General features: G+C 39.8%; 1 protein-coding gene across 1 annotated transcript; it reads left to right on the top strand.

The window, feature by feature from the left end:
* The first annotated feature begins 2,172 nt into the window (after positions 1–2,172).
* On the top strand, positions 2,173–13,090 carry LOC127017196 (alpha-1-antiproteinase F-like). Its single transcript, XM_050898164.1, has 5 exons — positions 2,173–2,216; positions 4,154–4,799; positions 8,256–8,526; positions 11,403–11,550; positions 12,737–13,090. Exons 2-5 carry the CDS (start codon positions 4,166–4,168, stop codon positions 12,923–12,925), a joined length of 1,242 nt encoding a protein of 413 aa, XP_050754121.1. The 5' UTR covers positions 2,173–2,216; positions 4,154–4,165; the 3' UTR covers positions 12,926–13,090.
* The last annotated feature ends 7,664 nt before the right edge of the window (positions 13,091–20,754 follow it).

Raw genomic sequence — 20,754 nt, 5'->3', positions numbered from 1 at the left:
GAGGTCTGGGGTTCCTGGTGGACACCAAGTTGACCATGAGCCAACAGTAAGCTCTTGCAGGAAACGCAGCCAACAAAATCTTGAGCTGCATTAAGAAAAGCATCACCAGCATGTCAAGGCAAGTGATCCTTCCTCTCTACTTATCCCTGGTGTACACACCTGGAGTTCTGCATCCAGTGCTGGGCTCCCCAATGCAAGAAGGACATGGGCATACTGGAGTGACTCCAGTAAAGTGCCACAAAGGTGACTGAGGGATTAGAGCATCTAATGTATGAGGAGAGGCTGAGAGAGCTGGAACTGTTTAGCCCAGAGAAGAAAAGGCCTGTGGGGATCTTACCAATGTGTATAAATACCTGACTTTTGATGGGAAGAGTAAAGAAGGAGATAGCCTCTTCTCAGTGGCATCCAGTGACAGGACAAGGGGCAATGAGCACAAATTAGAATACAAGAAATTCCATTTAAATGTAGAGAAAACCTGTTTTAGTGTCAGTGTCATCAAACACTGAAACAGCTTGCCCAGAGATGTTGTAGAGTCTCCGTTGTCAGAGGAAGTCAAAACCCAACTGGACACCGTCCTGAGCAACTCGCTGTAGCTGACCCTGCTTTGAGCAAGAGGTTGGACTACGTGGTCTCCAGAGTTCCCTTCTTCAATGCTTCTGTCATTCTGTGCCCACCAGCTTGCCCCAGGAGTTGCAGGAGTTTATTGTAGTGAGTAGAGCTGAGCGCAGGATACCAGGCTGTCTGATCTGACCCAGCTGAACTTGGCACATGATCAGAGGGGCCTGCTCCCCACATCCCAGATCACAAGATAGTAAACTGGTCTAAAGACTCGCTCTATTTAACACCCATGTTCCTAAGCTTCCCCCCTGTCCCCAGGCCATGCTTGTAACTGGGATCACCTGTGTGCAATGGCATCCCAGCCTCATTCCTTCTTCCCCGGGCGCAGGGCATTGTAAGTGGCCCAGGAGTCGCTATCACAGCTCTTGCTGCCGGTAGATTCCCTGTGTGGGAGTGGATAGTCAGGCACATTTATAGCAGCATTTGCTAATGTAGCAAAACAGTGTTTTAAGACCTGCACCTATTAGAATCATCACTGGCTTCACCTGGAGACAATCAGGCATGGATATTGTCGTGGTTTAACCCCAGCTGGCAGCTAAGCACCACACAGCCGCTCGCTCACTGCTCCCCCACCCCTTAGATGGGGGAGAGAATCAGGAAAAAAAACCCTTGTGAGTTGAGATAAAGACAGTTTAATAGGACAGAAAGGAATGAAAAACAATGATAATGATAATAATAATATGACAATAGTAATACTAAAAGAATTAAACTATACAAAGCAAGTGGTGCACAATGCAATTGCTCACCACTTGCCGACTGATGCCCAGTTAGTTCCCGAGCCACGATCCGCTCCTCCCAGCCAACTGCCCCAGTTTATATACTGGGCATGATGTCATATGGTATGGAATATCCCTTTGGCCAGTTTGGGTCAGCTGTCCTGGCTGTGTCCCCTCCCAGCTCCTTGTGCCCCTCCAGCCTTCTTGCTGGCTGGGCATGAGAAGCTGAAAAATCCTTGACTTAGTATAAACACTACTTAGCAGCAACTAAAAACATCAGTGTGTTATCAACGTTATTCTCCTACTAAATCCAAAACACAGCACTATACCAGCTACTAGGAAGAAAATTAACTCTGTCCTAGCCGAAACCAGGACAGATATGCAGGAGACAAGCAGGCTAGGTCACAAAAATTCAGATTGTCCCATTGCATCAAGCCTTGTCTTCCTGCCTTAGTGGCAGCAATACTATAGTCCCTGGAAATTATGTTCAAAATATTTCTCTGTAGTTACTACTTCTGATGACTCTCTTGTTCATAAAATAGTAAATTTGGGCAACTTGAGATGTGTATGAATGTTTGATATTAAGAAACCGTAGGTTCACTTTGAGGAAAATTGGTTTGAATCTAACCAGGGCAATCAGATAGTCATTAATAATGAAAAGTCACGTGTGAAACATATATTCAGCAAAGTTAGGTGTCCAGTAAAACTAGTTTCAACATTGTTTGCACTACCTAATCTCTAAAATTATAATGTGTGAGTCACAGCCCTTAGATGATCTTAACCTTTACTAGAGGATACCCTGCTTTGTGTTCAGCAGCATAAACAACTGAGCAAGGACCTGTGCAGATCTGGTGAATACAACAGGACCCTTTTGACTGTACTGTAAGTAATGCAATTTTTTCTGTGGAAAAATTGTCAAATGTTATATGCAGGACAACAGTTTCTGAATAATCAATTGAGAAATTACCATGTTCATATTCAAGTTGCAATTTGAAGCTTTTTGTATTGTTTTATTATGGTTTTGGTTTTTTAAATAAAAAAGATAAGACCTCTGTGAGATAGACATGTTTGTATAGCATAACTCTCTTTAGGAAAACTGCATGTCTAAATGTTTTAGGGAGTTAAATGAAGTAAATGGATGATAATAACAAATGTAGGGCATGAAAGGAACTGGAAGTGGGGACTTAAGGATTGCTGTCTAAAGCTTCAGAACTTGGAAAAAAAGAATCTGTGGATAGAGGTAAAGGCTAAAAGAATTAGAGTAAGAGTGATGGTGGAGCAAGTCACAAACAAATCAAAGAGCTCAAATTTAAATGTGTTCTAGATATGAAAGTGAACTGTATGAAAGTGGTTTGTCATGGGGCTCAGGCCCTTCCTAGCAATAGTAGTATTGCTATAACGACAATATTCAAAGGGTGTGAATTAAGGAATATTTATAGCATATATTATTAAAGCAGAGATCAGCATTCTGAGTTTACTGAATTTTGGAGAACCAAGATATTGGAAAGTGAAGAACACAAACGCGGGGTCATGGTGGGAGCTGATAAGGATTCAATGATTTTATAAGACATGACAGTCTGGATACCATTTCTCATTGCAAGTCAGAAACTTAGATATTTTCCCCCTTTGAAAATCCTTACTTTTTCCTCTAGAGAGTACTTAATTTTATAAAAGATTCTGTAGGTAAAGTGATCATATACCACAGTAGGATGTTCTGGATTTCCAGATATTCCACATCTTTACTTCTTTCTGTCTGTTGACAAAAGTTGTTGAATCAAGTGTGGTACAGTATTAATTTCTAGAGTTAAAAGTATTGCCACAGATGTGGAATGGATGGTTTCCATGCTGATCTGGAAAAAGCTTTCCTGTTCTATCGGTATCTTTTAGTATCTTTGTTCCCCCAGAATTCACTCAGTCATCTTCACATTTTACCATTGCAGCCTTCTCTGCCAAAATCACCCTTTGCTCTTTCTGATGATAAACAACATGATTGTTCTAGATTTTTCTCTATTTTTTTATTTTTTTTTATTTTTAGGTGATTTGGTTCAGTCACTGGGCTGGACATGGCTTTGCATGCGGCAGGCACACTTGTTTCCATTTGCTGTTCTGTGTACATACTCATTTTCCCTTTCTTAATAAGCAACACTGTATTTCCAGGGTCTTGATAACTTCCTAATTGCTCAAAGCATATTTCTCTCTTTTGTTAGTTATGTGGAAGGTTTTTTTTTTAAAATGGTGCTCAATTGTTCAAGCTTTATGGAATCCCTGTAAGTGTTCATCACTTCCTCGTTAACAAGTGCATTTACTTCCTCTCTGGTGCCTGCCTATATGTTTACATGCAGCCCATTAAAAAATGTATAATATTTTAATTCTCATGATGGAGGAATATTGTGCCTTTCTTCTGCTTCGATTTTTCATCTTGCTAAATTTAACTGACTAGCCGTGCCTGGCTCCCTTACTTTCTGCCCTATAGACCTGTACTTTTGACTTACAGCTTTTTATAACTTAAAGCCGCATTAAAAACAGAACACTGGAAACAAAACAGTTTCAAAGGAATTGTAGCCTACCTTAATGAGGGTGTCTTTGGTATTACTTCATCCCTCTTTGACTTTAATTTTTATTCTTTCATAACTTCTTCAGTAGGTTGAGTAATTTTCCAGTCTCCTTCCTTGAAATAGAAAGCTGGTATCCCTGAATTCAAATGGCTTGGAATCACTGGTACCAAGCCAGCTCTGTACAGTGAAGAGACTGACTTATTGCTAAGTGCAAGGTAAAAAGATTTGTAAGCCAAATGTCATTTTTCTTTTCTTCTTTTACAGAGTTATTGAAACATGAAGATGTTGTTTTTCCTGTGTCTTTTAATTGTTGGGCTTCATTCCAACAGTTATTGCTATGAGCCTAATCACCAAGGTGTAAGAAACCAAAATCAAAGAGGCCAAGAAAACAGAAACACGCCACAGCAGACTGTAGGGAGCAGTGTTTGTCAGTTTGCATGTTGTTTCTACAAAGAGATTTCTTCTCGTGAAAACAGTGGGAATGTTTTCTTCTCTCCTTTGAGCATCTCTACTGCCTTTGCAATGCTGACTCTGGGTGCCAGATCAGACACTCTGACACAGATTCTTAGGGTCCTTAACTTTAACCCACATGAGATTTCTGAAAATGAAATACATGAAGGTTATCGTCAACTCATGCAAGTGGTAAACAGAAAGAATGAGGGGTTACAGCTGAATATGGGAAATGTCCTGTTTGTGCTTGACAAACTGAAGCCACAAGATAAATTTTTAAATAATCTCAGAAACTTCTATGAAGGAGAAGCTTATCCTATGAACTTCAAAAGGGCTGATCAAGCCCAGATAAAGATCAACGAATATGTAGCAGGAAGAACCAATGGGAAAATCAAGGACCTCATAAATAACCTTGATCCACTTACTGAAATTCTCCTTATTAGCTATATTTATTTTAATGGTAAGATATACATATCATATTCTCCTACTTCATACATTATTTCCTCAGGTCAGTCTTGGACTTCATCACCTCTTTTTGCAATATGGTTTTGCAGATGGACTCATATCTTGTTTTCCTTTTGGTCCTCACTTACACTTAATTGTAAACAAAGCTATTGGAAATTATGTTCTGCTTGACAGTGATGATAATTTCCAGCAAAATTTATGGCAAATTTTCCTATATCTTTTAATATATACATTTCTTTCCTGCTGAAGATTAAGGGAAATATACTTTGAGGAAGGCATCTCTATTCAGTAAAGCATCTAGTCCTATACAATCTAGCGGGATTTAAGCACTTTCTTAAATGCTTTGTTGGCTAGGAATTAATTTGAAATCCACTTCAGCTGTTTTTTTGCTTAGCAAGTTTAGAGTTAAATTCAAAGAACACTGTTAAAGTAAAACTTAACAACTTACCTAAAAGAAAATATGTTTACTCTATAGTTTTGCTATTACTGATTATGTTCCTGTATCCAAAGCTAAACGTGTAACAGTAGCTTTAGTTTCACGCTCATTTTCTCCTTTTTTTTATTACCTATGCCTTTACTGATAGTATGGCTGTAGTCCTGATGTGTCTAGAAGCATAGGTTTTCAACCTTTTTTTTTTTGATTTGCAGATTCTAATATTTTCCAGTGAAGAGATGGACCCATCAGTATCAAATACAAGCCTAATGACAATAAGCTTGTTTTTCTTAATTAACTTGTGCAGTCTGCTTAGATACAGTCTACAGATCTTCCCAGAGCTTTTCAGACTGCTGATCTAATGAGAAGAAGAGGAGCAAGGCTGTAAGGCTCAATCAGTGGTCTAATAACAGATGTTGCGTCTTCTTTCAAACCTTCTCTCTCTTACTCATTTTATCGTATTCTGAAAACAAAGTAATTGTACTGAGAAAAATAATATTCTGTAATTTGATAAAAATATCATTAAGCTTTTTAATTGAAACAGAGATGATGTATTAGAAATGCTATTCTCTTAAAAGAAATGCTGCTCTTTTAAAACCGGATGCTTCCACTCTCCTCCCCAATATGAAGCTTCCCCTGAAAGTAATTTTAAAAGTAAAAACCGTATTTTTGTTTTGTTTTGCTTTTCATCTGTGTCTCTGCTCCTTGTGTTAATCTCTGAAGATTTGGCCACAGCTAAATAGAGCTGTTCAGAATACAGATGATTGATGTTTCTTAATTCTCTTGAACACAGACTTGTTTGTCTCAAATAATGTTTTCAAGATACGCTTTTATTTAGCGTCAGGCACATCTTTCAAAACGGGCAAAAAAGCTGTTTATTTTTCTTTTACTGAAAGGTGTTTGAAGAAGGAGCAATAAATTTAGTAGCACAATGGGGACAAAAGCTTGAGAAACCTTGTATTAAAGGTAACTTTGTATTACAGATAACTTTTACATGTTCTAAAAATAAGTTAGATGTTAAAAATCAGATGTTCATTCTTATTACTGAAATGGTTTCTCAGCTCCTCCAAAGATGGTAGAGATTCAGTTTTAGCTCTTCAATTTTAAAGAAAATAGATTAAAGAATAGCATTAATAGCAATAATAAGGATTTTTATCTTGAAATTGAGAGTAGGTTCATGCTAATTGATGTAGAGGCTGGGATTAATCTGGAGAGGATCTCTAAAGCTCAGGTACCTCTATAACCAGTCTATACTTCTAGGCTCTTGTCCACTCTGTGTGCATTACAACCTTCCTTGCACAGTACTGGTGACTCTCCTCCCCCTTTTTTGTGGTGTAGCATAGTGTAGAAGTCCTTCCCTAAGGACAAAAGTCTGGCAATATTTTCCTGGCTCTCAGCCAGCAGGCATGCTATTCCACTACAGTACACTAGTCCCTTATCATGCCCTAGCTGAGCTGGTCACCACAAAGTATCATACTTTGAGGTTCCATTTTTCCACTTGAACACTGTGAAGCATTTGAGAAAGGTGCCATCCCTAGAAGGTAGCCTCCTAAGAGAGCAGAGCATAGGAATAAGAGTTCCTCTGAAACAGGAGGAAAGGATTAGTGAATATCATCTCTGTCTAATCTGTGTGCTAAATCCTAACGTGCTACTCAGTTTTTAATCAAGCAAAGCTCTTTCTGAAATCAGTGGGTGTTTTCCAAGTTGAGCACTAGATAAAGGTTGTTTGAGTGTTTCAGGACTTGTGTCATTCATGTTTCTGTGATTCATTCTGCTTTTTTTTCTTCCTTAAGCATATCAAGGCAGAAGTCCTGCCTGTTATATATCTGATGTTCGAAGAAGTCACTGTTAATGAAGAAACATAAAAGTAGCAACTTTTCCTGTCTTCAGAATATTGGCAGTTGTCAATTTATATTTTCAGAGCCCAAAACATGTACTAACTAAGTCTCATTTCACTCTTTCCAAATACTAAATAAGGGCTGTTTATTTCACAGATGGTGGAAACAGCAGGCGATAATTGTTTCATTTGTACCATGCTGCCTAGTAATAATTGTTCAAATAGAAATCAGAAGTCAAAAGGGATTGCTTCTTGTTTTGTGGTTTTCTTGATGGCACTTATTTTACTTAGCATTGTGGCTCTACTTTTGCCCACTAAATTTGATAAAAAATTAGTTTCGTCCTGGAAGGCAAAATTTACTACAGAGCAACACCTCTTTCTTTAAAAAACACACACACACACACACCCCAAACCCCAAACCCAACTTTTCCCCTCTTTTTTTAATCTGCTCAGCCTCTGAAATGGATGAGGTGGATAGCTGGAATTTGGCTTAGAAATTCCTCTCTGCTGAGGATAAGAATCTTTCAGAGTTTCAATGAAGACAGTTTGTTTCACTATGACTAAACGAGGAGCCTTTGGAAATTTAATATTGTGAGCACGACAGTACAAAAGGTTTCTGGTGTTGTTGTTTTGTTCTGTTTTTTAACCCAGCAGTCTGCTAGAATTAAGTTCTTCATGACTTTATTGGCCATCAACTAAAGTGGCATATAAAACCCTTCTCTCTGCAAGTAGCCTAAATCCCTTCATTTCTCTGGAGAATTCATCCCTCGTGTAACCCTTCACAAGTCTATCTTGGTGTGGGAATAAGGAAAGGAGAGAATCTTCCTTCTTCTGAGCTCTCATTTAAAGGCTGCATCATATGAGGTCTTTATAGGCTCCTTAAAACTGTTGTCACGGAGGAAAAGTGCACACTAGAACACTTGGTATCTCATCTAAATGAGGGATATTGCAGCCTGCTGTAAGATCTGAGGGAGTTTTTTACATCATACTCTACCTACTGTGTGTTGCTATTGAATTATTCTGAGTATTCAGTAAGATCAAGTGCTCATTGCAAACTGGTTTGTCTTTGAAGCTGATCCAGCTATACCAGTTTCTGTCATCTATGAATGTGTCCTATGGTGATATGTCTTACGGTTTCATGTCATCAAAATATCCTGTAACTGTGTCTCTTATATTTCAAGCTGAATGGGAAAAACCTTTTGATCCAAAATACACTAAAAAGAACAAATTCTTTGTGGATGGGATCAAGGCTGTTGAAGTTCCGATGATGTTTGGAATGGGCCTGTTCAAGCATGGCTATGATGACCAGCTGTCTTCAACTGTGGTGCAAATGGATTACAAAGGAGGTGCTTCAGCATTTTTTATTCTGCCTGATCAAGGAAGAATGAGGAAGCTGGAGAAAAGATTGTCTTGTGAACGTATGTCAAGGTGGAAGACATTAGTCTCAAAAAGGTAAAATTCTGCAGTTCTTGTTTCAGATGGTAGGCAAGGAGACATATCAGTTTCAATATGCTAGGCTATGACACAGAATCAGGATACTATTTTTAGTTCTGTTTTAATCTACAGGAGAATTCCTACTGACCAAAGTCGAAATCTGGCTCTCTGGTGTCCCTGGGTTTTCATATTCAGTACTGCACGAAGTGAAAACCTTCACAGCTTTAGGACTTCTGCCATTTCCACATTTTGTTTCCCATCTTCAACTCTCCGTAGCCCCCAGTTTTCTGTCTTAAGACCTCTTCTCACTTTTTTGGAGGAGGTCTTCTGCCTTCTCCTATTTACAAGTAAATTCCTACCACTTTCCTTCAGCCTTTTTTCTTGTCTCTTGCTTCCTTTCTGCCTATTACAGTTACCAATAATTGCACATTTAACGCTGAGAAAACAACTTTCATTTGGCAATTGTGAGGACAAAGCTCAATGATAAGGGTATAGAGCAGCTGACACATTGCAGAACCACTATATTCAGGCTCTCTGAAGACCTAGGAAGGCAAAATTGGAATAAGCTACACTTGCTTCAAGGTAACTTTGAGACTAGAAGGCAGAAAGGTTATATGCTTTCTAAAAACAACTTTAGGCTCCTTCCGTTTAGTGTCATATGTAGTAGTAACCTTTGATGGGACAAAACGTGTACAAGCATAGACACAACATATTTACAGAGTCAAGCCCTTGTGTTCATTCATGAATCTGATGTGTCATGTTAGAGATCTTCACACATACACATTTGAAAATTGTATTTTAGATGATCAATTCTCAAGACAAAAATGACATCCTAATACAGAAAACCAAAACCACTGTCATGCTCTTAACTCTCATTCACTGTTAAATCTTATCAAAAGAATGTAAAATTTTTTTCATTCAAAAAAAAGACAGAAAAAAGTATGTAATTCTCTGTTCACCTTCACAGTTTTGAAACTTCTGGGAGCAGCTATGTGGTTTGTGACTAAAATCACTATAGGACAAATAAGATGATGAATCAAGATACTTATGAATCATTTTTGGCAAAGAAACACAATTGCATTTAAAATCAGCAAGAAAGACACTAAATACAATTGGGGGGATTTATATTTCCTCTCTCCATCCTCTCTCACCTCCCCAAACTGGAACAATCTACCTAAAAGCCCTGAATGGGAGATGTAAATCTTACAATGTAAAAAGGCATCACTGTCAAAGACGAGCTTGTTTCATGCAGCTCCCCGTTTTTCATCATGATAGTTCTCTCCTGCAAAATAATGACAAAAACTCCTCCTTTTCCCTCCAGTTTTCAAAGCAACTGATTGCCTTTGCTATTATCTGGAGTCTCTGGGAGGCCTTAATAAATGGGTTTGATGTAGGATATGGAATGATTTAAGGACTGTGGGCAAGCTATGTTTGTCCCTGTTTCTCTGTCTGCAAACTGACATTGACCCAAGTTGCAGAAGCATTGTGAGGAACATTTTTCATTACTGTTGGCTGCTGAACAGGGGATAGTGCCAAAGTATTGCCAGTACAGGCAGCTGAGATCTATTTAATGGCTGAACTGTGGAGAAAACATCACTTTCTCTTCTGGAAAGTGTATCCCAGTGCTTCCTGCCTGGTTGCATTGTTGCTGTGTGCCTACGGCTTTCTCTTTCCTGCATGTTGAAAGCAAGTGGGGGCTTGTGAATGAGTGTCTTCATGTAATAGCAAGACAGATGATTCAATGATAGTTGCATCCTCACTTCAGACACCAATCAGCACAGTCAGAAATTAGGCAGAAGTAAGAGATCAGCAACCTGTTATCAATCCACTAGCACTCTCATTTTTGGGTACCAGCTAGACTTGGCATTAGATGCTGTGCTATGCTGGAGGTATGGGCCCTTTCCTTCCCACTTGTCCACTGGATGACTTGCTCTTTGGCCAGCTTCATTAAGTGCTCCACATCTCCCTGACCTGGAACCCTGGACAGTTGTCCTGGTTTTTCACCAGAAAACAGTGCCTACTCTCAGCATTATCACTAACCTCTGTCTCATTATGCTGCTTCTAACATAATGTTGGTTTTAACCTTTGAAAAGGAATTGTTAGAGCCTCACTGAAAGAGCAAGGAAGAAATGAGTCAGAAATATGGAGCTTTGATTGATTTATGGAAGCAAAAAACTAGTCACTTTAAAAAAAAAATTAACTAAAGCAGATATTGGACTTGACATAGAAAAAGAATTATCTATTGACTAAATATATTCTGTCAATGTGCTTTTGTTTTTTGCTTTGTCATCCATACAATCACCACCACATATTGACCTGCTCCTTTGGTATATCTTTTTGTTTTCTCTGTCCTGATTTATATCATAAAGACAGAAGGCCAAAGTTGTTTTGTTTTTTTTTTTTTCAAAAGTAACCAGTGAACTTGGATGTGTTGGATTTTTTGTGCCCAGCCTGAGACACCTAAAAGAATCACTTTTTCGCAAGGTGAATCCTCTGCATCCTCAGTAATGGGGCATGATGCCCCATTCCAGCTGAATGCACAAAATATCACTAACTTCTGAAAATGTCAGATGAAGATCCTTACAGAGTACAGCTCTACTGTTGTGCTGAATGATCACAGGGTCAATCTCACTGTTCATGTGTTGGCTTACTGCAGACTGTGAGCCAGCAACCTACAACCCTATCCTCTCAACTGGCCTTCCAACATTGTTATAAACCTTCTTTTCTTCTCCCCAGATTAATGTCACTATACATCTCCCATGTAGGCTAGAAAGAGCCTGCAAGCAAAATGTCTTTGGGGAGAAAGCAAAATGAGTTTGTCTCTTGGGAGTCTGTGTTATACTGTGATATCTGATCAAAAGTTTCACCATATTCTTGCACTTCTTTTCTGGCAGCTCAGCAAATTTGTATCTTCCAAAATTCACTCTTTATGGGACATATAACCTAAAAAATATATTATATAAAATGGGCATCATGGATGTATTCACTGATAAGGCTGACCTGTCTGGGATCACTGGGCAGCCCCAGCACAGAATTTCCCAGGTAAGTCATACTGCTTTTTGTTTTATGGGCCCATGGTTACTGATACTTACATCACTTTCTTTACAAGTATTCATGATGCAAAACTCATGTAAAGAGGCTTTGCTTCACATGAAAAGGCAGCTGTTGGCATACAGAGTATTTCACCCATATTACCTGTCGGTGCAATTGAGTTGGAGCAGGTTACAAGTCCATAATTTTTTAATCTGGGAGGCCTGTTTGATCTGCATGGGGCAACCTTATAAAACAAACGTGACCAAATCATCGTCTATCCACACCATAGTACCCTTCTGCAGCATGTTGTTACAGTCATTACATTGTTGCTTCTGTTTGTGTCTACCTTCTTTAGCCTGCCTGTGGGCAAGCAGGGAGCTGTAGGATGTATCACTGCTTGTGTTTTATGGAGGGGAGCGGAGAGGAAAAACACTGCTTGCTTTTAAAGTGTTTAGGAGAAAGGAAAATGTGGTTATTAAAAACATTTGGCTTCAAGCCTATGAGGAATGACTCTCATTAGTGCCAGGCCCAGGCAAAAGCTACAGAAAATTCATACTTCAATAAACCTGGAGTTTAAAGCTGACAATCAGTGCAAATTTCATTGTCTAATGTGAACAAAACAACTGCTCTCATGACCTCAGGTGCAAGTTAGTGAATTAGGGTCTGTGAATGTCTTGATTTTGCAAGGTAAAACTTTCATGTTTCTCTGCTCTAGCCCTCCATTTTTGGCCCTTGTTCTTTGCTCCCATTTTTTCCAAGACATTAAGAAACATGGGAAACATAATTTCAGCATGCTATTCTTTGTGCTAATCTGCATGTTATTTCTTCAACTATATGAACTTTTAATAGACAGTTAAATATGATCTCGCTCTCTTAACCTTTAGTCTAGATCCACAGATCTGCACAAGTGGGAGCAGGGAATAAGAAAAGAAACAAAGCAAATGTTTTCACTAGCAGGGACATGCCCCTCCACCAGGGACGAACTTTTCCTCTCTGGGGCTAGGAAAGCTGTGCTGCATGTAACTTGCTGATTTTTTTTTTTTCCAACTTTGCTGTCTTTGTGCAGTGGACTCACACTTGTCCATCTGATGCTTGTTTCTTACCAATAACTTCTTCAGGCACTTTTAGCTCAAGTTCTTATTTAGGTGACTAGTTTTGTACCCCCTTGACTTGTAACATGTCTGTTTCTTCACAGGCTATTCATAAGGCTGTGGTAAACGTGGATGAGACTGGCACCGAAGCAGCAGCTGCCACAGGCATGGAAATAGTGCCTATGTCTGTTCCGGTTACCATTACATTCGACAGGCCCTTCCTAATGGTCATAACAATGGAGAACAATATACTCTTCATGGGAAAAATTGTGAACCCTCTGAAAAAAGATTAAGTTGATGTACATATTAGGTATGCGGTGATCACCACAGTTAAATCAAGTGTTTGACCTGATGAGTATGGCATGGCTACAGAGGGCTCTCCACCTCTTAACTGATGTTATTCACTGTTTTTTGTAGATGAGACTCTTCATCAATTTAAGTTGTCATAGTTGCATGTTTGTTTGGGCCTTGGTTTTTTTTTAATTTTTTTTTTTTTTTTAAAGAAGGTTGCATTCAGGCAGAACTGTCATTAGATCTGGGACAAAATAGGCCTGTGTGATACTGACAGCATAGATACATCTTCTAGCAGGGAAGATGAGGAGCATGTGGGTGGAGAGCGTTGTGTAAGCCTGCTTCTTCCCTCACGGCTGCCTTCTCACCTTTTTTTTGCATTGACTGACAAATGGGTACAAGTTATGGCACTTTACTACTTGTGCACATTTTCCTACCAACATGAAGTTCATATCTAGCATAGATCTTAACATGCATAATGCTTACTACCTTGCATAGTACCATTGTTGTCCAGTGAGTCTATTACATCCTTGCCTTTCAGCTGTCATCCCAACTAGGCTGCTGCAAAGGGGTCACAAAGAAGGTGTGTTTTTCCCCTGCAGATATATACTGGCCTGCCCACTGTTTCTGTGAGAGTTTACAGTCCAGACTCATTCCAGGGCAAACGTTAGAGGGTCTAAGAATTACGTCTAAGAAAAGAAGAGGTAGATCAGATCTCTGCAGTTCAGTGCCCTGGAGCCGACCTTTGTGAATCAGATATACAGCTCAGAGCAGCCAGAAGACTACTTCTAGCCTATGCCTGCACCTAAACCAGCCTCTAGAAGGCCCCAAGCAGCAGGAAACACAAGCCATCTCCCCCTGGTGCCAGTGCCTGTACCATTACCGTCTGGCCCTGGGAGATTACCCATGGTAGTAAGCACCATTCCAGTATTGTTTGTAGGATCAAGCACCCTACCAGTAACACCTGTACCCCATCAGTGACACTTACCGTGTCTCTCGACATAACCCCTTCTGTTCCCAGACTGTCCAGTAATACAACATTGGTACTCTGTTTCTCATCCGCTTCATGGTTAGTGTAGCCACAATATAAATATCTGGTTTTGCTATTAAGATACACAATACTAAAAGTCACATTCATAATGCACATGCTTATTCACTTTTTCTTGTTTACTTTTCTATCTATTTTTTCTTCTATTTTTCACAACATCTATCATTATTTTATTTCTTTGCTCATAGTCACGGTATATATCTGATCTCTGGTTGCAGGAGGGGTAAATTATTGACTAAAATGGGTTAGTCTGTTAATAGGTATTAAGCATTAACACCAGTCTTTGTACAGCCTTGAAATATGCAGACAAATGTACTGCGGTAGAAGAACGACAATGAATAAACATGACATTAAAAAGTTTCTAATTTTGCTATTTTATTTCCGTAATTCAGAGTTAAGACTTAAGTATTGTTCAAGCAGGTTTTTTTGACCAATGTCAACAAACAGTTATTAATATACTGCTCACATACATTAGATCAGTACAGTAGTGCCAGTAATGAACTTCAGAAAGCCCTCTGCCTTTGGCCTGAGCAGTAAATCCCTATTCAACACATAGTAGGTTATCTCTGTTAGGAGGACAACTTTTTGGGAAGGCTGGGCATTTCTTTGATGCAGAGATGTTTATTTCAAAGGCTATAGACAGTATGCTGCTTCTACTCTATCAAGTGTGTAGCTTCGTGTGTGTCTCTCATCTCTCTTCTAAAAAGCTCTCTCTTGACTCCCCCTAATAGCTATGTTATCAGTATTGGCATGTGTTTTGAGCTGTGGTTCCTGTTATTCCATAAACAACATACAGGCCATCTACATCATACTTTTTTTAATAGATTATGACAGGAAAACAAGAAAAGTGCTTAGAAGCTATCAGCTTTTTGTGGAGGAACCAACTTCCAAATTAAAATCACAGTGAAGAAAAACTCATCTGTGTGGCATTCAAATCGGGCAATAGGGAAGAATAAATTCAGTATTTCCCAAACTGAAAACTAGATGTACTCAATTTACTTTCGTTTGTCTTTGACTACATCACTGGGTCCATAGCAAACCTTGACAGAGGGTACTTTTCTACAGGTTATACAGATCTTTGTAATTTATATTGATCTCGAGGCACTGCAGATCTTGCTAGGTCACAGTTTTGTGACATAACCAGAGCTTGCAGCTTGCTTTCCTGTAAAAATGTATAGCAATGTATTTGGATGTAAATCCAAAAAACCTAATTTAAAAAGGAAAAAAAAAAAAAAAGGCATATTTACACAGTGAAGTAAATTAGAATTATGAGGAAGAACTTCAGAAAATGGAAGTCATGATCAAATCAGGGGACACCCCCTGCCAAAAAGAACAACCCCACAACATTAAATCTAAAACTGTAATAAGAAAGGACAAGGACAACTTTGAGAAAAAGAACTTGCAGAAGTCATAGCATATAATAATATATTCTTTTCCAAAGACATCAGAAACCTGCCAGAGAGCCTGAGGGGCCAGTAGATGTTCAAAGTATAAAACAAGTGCTCAAGGAAGGTACTGGCAAAACAGAAAAGCTCAATCCATTGCACGTGTACTTCCTTTGTGGTGGTTGAGCTTAAGCAACTATTTCAAGTTGAACTAACAATAGAAGAGTTTTTAGAAAAAACAATCAAAGAGCAAGTAACAACAAATTTCCAGGACTGTTTAGTATGCATGTAAGAGTTCTTAGCTGTCTCAAGAAGAAAAATGTTAAGCTTTCCACTGTGATGCATCAGACTGGTCTCTGTACGAGAGTAATAAGAAGTGACAAATATGACATAAGTTTTTAAAAAAAGATGCAAGTGAGCATGCAGTGAATTGCAGAACAGTTAGTCCAACTTTGGTATTTTGGAAACTGTAGAATTTGTAGTTGTATGGATAAGTATGACAAAATATTTAAGAAGTAACATGACTTTTATAGAATCATAGAATCGTTTAGGTTGGAAAAGATCTTTAAGATCATCAAGTCCAACCGTTAACCTAACACTGCCAAGTCCACCACTAAACCATATCCCTAAGCACCACATCTACACATCTTTTAAATACCTCCAGGGATGGTGACTCAACCATTTCCTCTTGTCCTGTTGCTTGTTGCTTGGGAGAAGAGACTGACACCCACCTGGCTACAGCCTCCTTTCAGGTGGTTGTAGAGAGTGATAAGGTCTCCCCTGAGCCTCCTTTTCTCCAGGCTAAACAACCCCAGTTCCCTCAGCTGCTCCTCATAGGACTTGTGCTCTACACCCTTCACCAGCCTCATTGCCCTTCTTTGGACATGCTCCAGCACCTCAATGTCTTTCTTGTAGTGAGGGGCCCAAACCTGAACACAGTATTTGGGGTGCGGCCTCACCAGTGCCGAGTACAGGGGGAGGATAGCTTCCCTAGTCCTGCTGGCCACACTATTTCTGATACAAGCCAGGATGCTATTGGCCTTCTTGGCCACCTGGGCACACTACCGGCTCGTATTCAGCCGGCTGTCGACCAACACCACCAGGTCTTTTTCCGCCAGGCAGCTTTCCAGCCACTCGTCCCCAAGCCTGTAGTGTTGCGTGGGGTTGTTGTGACCCAAGTGCAGGACCTGGCACTTAGCCTTGTTGAACCTCATACAACTGGCGTCAGCCCATCGATCCAGCCTGTCCAGATCGCTCTGTAGAGCCTTCCTACCCTCAAGCAGATCAACACTCCTGCCCAGCTTGGTGTCCTCTGCAAACTTACAGAGGGTGCACTCGATCCCCTGGTCCAGATCATTGATAAAGATATTAAACAGAACTGGCCCCAATCCTGAGCCCTGGGGAACACCACTTGTGACTGGCCGCCAACTGGATTTAACTGCATTCACCACCACTCTTTGGGCCCGGCCATCCAGTGAGTTTTTTACCCAGCGAAGAGTACACCCGTCCAAGCGATAAGCAGCCAGTTTCTCCAGGAGAATGCTGTGGGAAATGGTGTGAAAGGCTTTACTAAAGTCTAGGTAGACAACATCCACAGCCTTTCCCTCATCCGCTAAGCAGGTCACCTTGTCATAGGAGGAGATCAGCTGAGTCAAGCAGGATCTGCCATTCATAAATCCATGCTGACTGGGCCTGATCACCTGGTTGTCCTGTACGTGCCATGTGATGGCACTCAAGATGATCTGCTCCATAACCTTCCCCGGCACCAAGGTGAGACTGACAGGATGTAGTTATATATGGCGTGGTGGTCTGTTAAGTTAGGCATTGCCACTCATGATAGAGATTTTGCAGTGATGTTGGATAGGCCACTGAATATGTCATCTCCATGCTCAGTGCTGGTGAAAAAGGAAACCAAGTAGTGGGAAATGCGAAGAAAGGAAGAGAGAGAAAGGAAACATCAGTGTGCCCCTGTGCCATGGTATGCCCACACTGCGTACACTATGTGCAGCACTGGATACTGAACTAGATGAACCTTTAGTCTAAGCTAAGGGTGGCCATTTTATATGGCTTATAGGATAATGTTATCTGTACATATACTGTGTATCTATGGGCTCAACTCAGAGCCAAAGCCTAAGTGTTTATTTCCTTTTGTTATGCCCAAGGGTGTCTAAGACAACAGTATGGGGCTGGCAGTTAAGAGCATTTTTATCTCCTCCATTAGCAGCAACACTTCTATCAACTCAGTGGTTCAGTAGGAAATATCTAAAAATCAAAGCTGATTTATATGACTCAGTAGTTTTGGACCATTCATTATGAAAAAAGAAGTGCGTTTTTTTGGGTAGTTTACAAGGGTCTTTTTATCACTTCTTTGAATGACTGAATTAGGTGAATTTACATTTGTATGCTTATTTGCAGTTTCGGTCTTTTTACAATCATTGATCATACTTTTTACAATCTAAACTATTCTTCCTCTACATCTATGACCTTACAGTATATGACAAATCTACTTTTAGTCCATGAAAAAAGGCAAATGAGAATAAAACTCTGAGTGGCAAAATAACGACTTCCTCATTGTTCAGGTCTCCTACAACTGATGCAGAAGTTTTTTCCATCCTGACTTGAAGAAATAAATACTTGATCTAAACTTTATTGTAAACAGCTACTTTCTTTCCAGTCAGTCTTTTTCTACAATAGCCTTTAGATAATGTCCATAGTCCCATATTGGTGTTATCTTCACATCCAATAAATGACATTTCTCTCCCAAGAGAAATTTCAAGATGTTGAATTTTCCAAAGTTGTGGCAAAAATTTAAAATCTCAACAATTTTCCTGAAAATGGTTTTGAAATTTTCTTCCATTTTATTGGTAAATAGTAAAAAAGTTTATCACCTGATAGCATCTCATAAAGTAAAAGTTAGTGTGGAACATTTTCATCATTTCTGCTTGAAAATGTTGACAAAGCCAACACATTCCTGAAAATGTTCTGATTTCTCTGACTCTGCTTTCTTACGTAGAAACTGCTCCCTCAGACAACTTCCAAGAAGTTTTTCTGAGAAAGGATTTTTAAGGGGGACAATAAGGGCCACAGGAAGAATCTGGGTACTTGCACAATTAGGAAAGTTTCTCAGATGCATAAAAAAGTTGAAGTGAACATTTGTGAAGTAGTTTGTAAGTAATACAATGCTGAAGCTGTAGCTCAGTTATAAGTCTACTACCGTCAAAGATGAAGTAGGAACCCCCAGCTCAAAGGATTTATGGACTCCTTAGCTTTGGCTATGCACTGAGTGCCCATGGAGCAGTAGTAGAAATAACTGGTTTTACAGTAAACTATGAAGGGAAATGTGTTTAGAATGTGCTGGTAAAAAAATGCCTCCTTTGGAGACAGTGAATCCTGTTAGGCTTAGTCCTGGCTTGCAGGATTCTGTTTCTGGTGAGGAGATCCTAGTCATTGTGCTTCACAAATTACCTCAGGAGGGATCTCAATAGTTCAGAGATCTCCGAAGAGCAGGGGATGCTAAGTGTCATCTGTGCTGTAATATTTGGGTGTTGGGTTTGGAGTTATAGTAATTATGAGTGTGGAGGCGAATAAGAAAAACAAACGTGTTTGTTAGGAGATTAATTCAATCATCATTAGTATGAGAGCTGGAGCATTCACAAAGGCTGGAGACCAGTTCAAACTGGTTTTCATAATCCCCACCCACCTAAGTTCTACCAAAGACATTAATTTAAAAATGTTGCATCATCAAGGAAAAAAAAATACTCTCACTGTCTGATGAATGAACCTGAGAGCAGGACATCATCACCTAGAAGTTCTTGTGACCTGATTAACCTTTTTGCTCTCTACGGCTGAGCCCCATTCTTGCTAACCCCAGCCCTAGGAGTGCCATAATGCTCTGCTGCTCTATGGAAGAAGACACCTGGGTATTCTGTGAAAATCAGCCTGGGCTTTCCCTGGTCCCCAAAGGTTGACTTTTGATGAAGCATCTTGCTGTGACTCCTTTGGGAATGCCTTCCTCCATGATTCTTCAACAGGCTCTATTGGCTATTGCTCTCCAAGCTGATGTAGGGAACAGGGGGTAGAGGCATGGTGTGCCAAGGAGATGAGAGTGGTCTGCAAGTGACTGTGGGCGATGTGATGAAAGGCAGGAAAAGAATGTCAGAGCAGATACCAGTATGTAGGAGCCAACACTAGACAGGGTATTGACTAGTTTGGGGTAAGGAATTTTTGGTCTGTACTGAAATAGTCACAATTCCAACTGTTAAAACTAACGAATTTGAGATGCTTGTGTAATGGCTGATTACATGGAAAACTGGCTTTTTTTACTTGTCTGCATATTGATCTAGAGTAGGATTTTTAAAAGCTATGTGGTGTTGGCCTAAATCTTCTCCCAACATAGTTAAAAGCAGTGGCCAGAACAAAGCTTACTCTACTCTATATCCATTCAAAATAAAATTGAAACCTGCTTCCCTTCTGTGTTCCCTGGTGGACTCCTGTGTTTGTACCCTCATTTTCAACAGAGCTGTTCTGTATGAGTAGAGAGACTGACAAGGAGTAATAAACAAGGTAAATTGCCTCTGTGGCTTGCAAGACCACTTTCCGGGTCCTTTCTTTGAGCATTAGCCAAAATCCATATTGTGTGCTTGGGCAGCTGAGCTTCTGAGTCACAGAATAATGTCATTACTGTTTACTTCAAGCCACTTTGATCAGCCTTACCTGATCGGCTGCGTGATTAAAGGTAGGCACTCGATTCGGTATCGCTCAGGAGTACAGAGGAGGTAAAGGAAGCAATTCAGATGAGATGGTCCCAGATAGCAGGGTCAGTGGACCAAATGGGAAGGTGAAGAAGAACTTTTTAATGAAGGCTTTCAAAATAATATTAGTTGCTTAAGTCTTGAATTACTCATTGGGATGGTTCTTGTTAACTATATTTTCATGTTGTATAGACACACATTTATTACAATTTTAAGTACTATATTGCTGTTGGAAACCCATAATTAATTGATTAATTTCTTTCTTTCTTTAACGCAAGAACATTATTAGGAAAGAAGGATGGGCCAGTAGTTACACAGCATTGGGCTGGGACTTGGGAGTTTCTGCTTCCCTTCCCAGCTCAGTCACAGGTTCACTTTGTATAAACTTAGCTTCCTGTCTGCTTATAGCTATCCACTGAGAATGATCATCCTTCCTTTCTTTGTTTAAACAGTCAGAGTGGGTTTCAGGTGCCTTACCATAGGTAAATAGTATGATTTTAAAAGCACAACACTGGACTGGCAGTAGATGAGGAGGTTCAGGTGAAACGACTCCTGCTGGCATGGGGCTTGGGTCAAACTGGAAAGTGAAAAAAAACTTTTTAGTGAGCACAATGATCTTATCCTTCTCTATTTTCCTGTACAAGATT

The sequence above is a fragment of the Gymnogyps californianus genome, chromosome 5 (assembly GCF_018139145.2).
Source record: "Gymnogyps californianus isolate 813 chromosome 5, ASM1813914v2, whole genome shotgun sequence".
In the NCBI taxonomy this organism is placed as follows: Eukaryota; Metazoa; Chordata; class Aves; order Accipitriformes; family Cathartidae; genus Gymnogyps; species Gymnogyps californianus.
The sequence above is the reverse complement of the archived record's forward strand: the minus strand, read 5'-3'. Positions and strand labels throughout refer to the sequence as shown.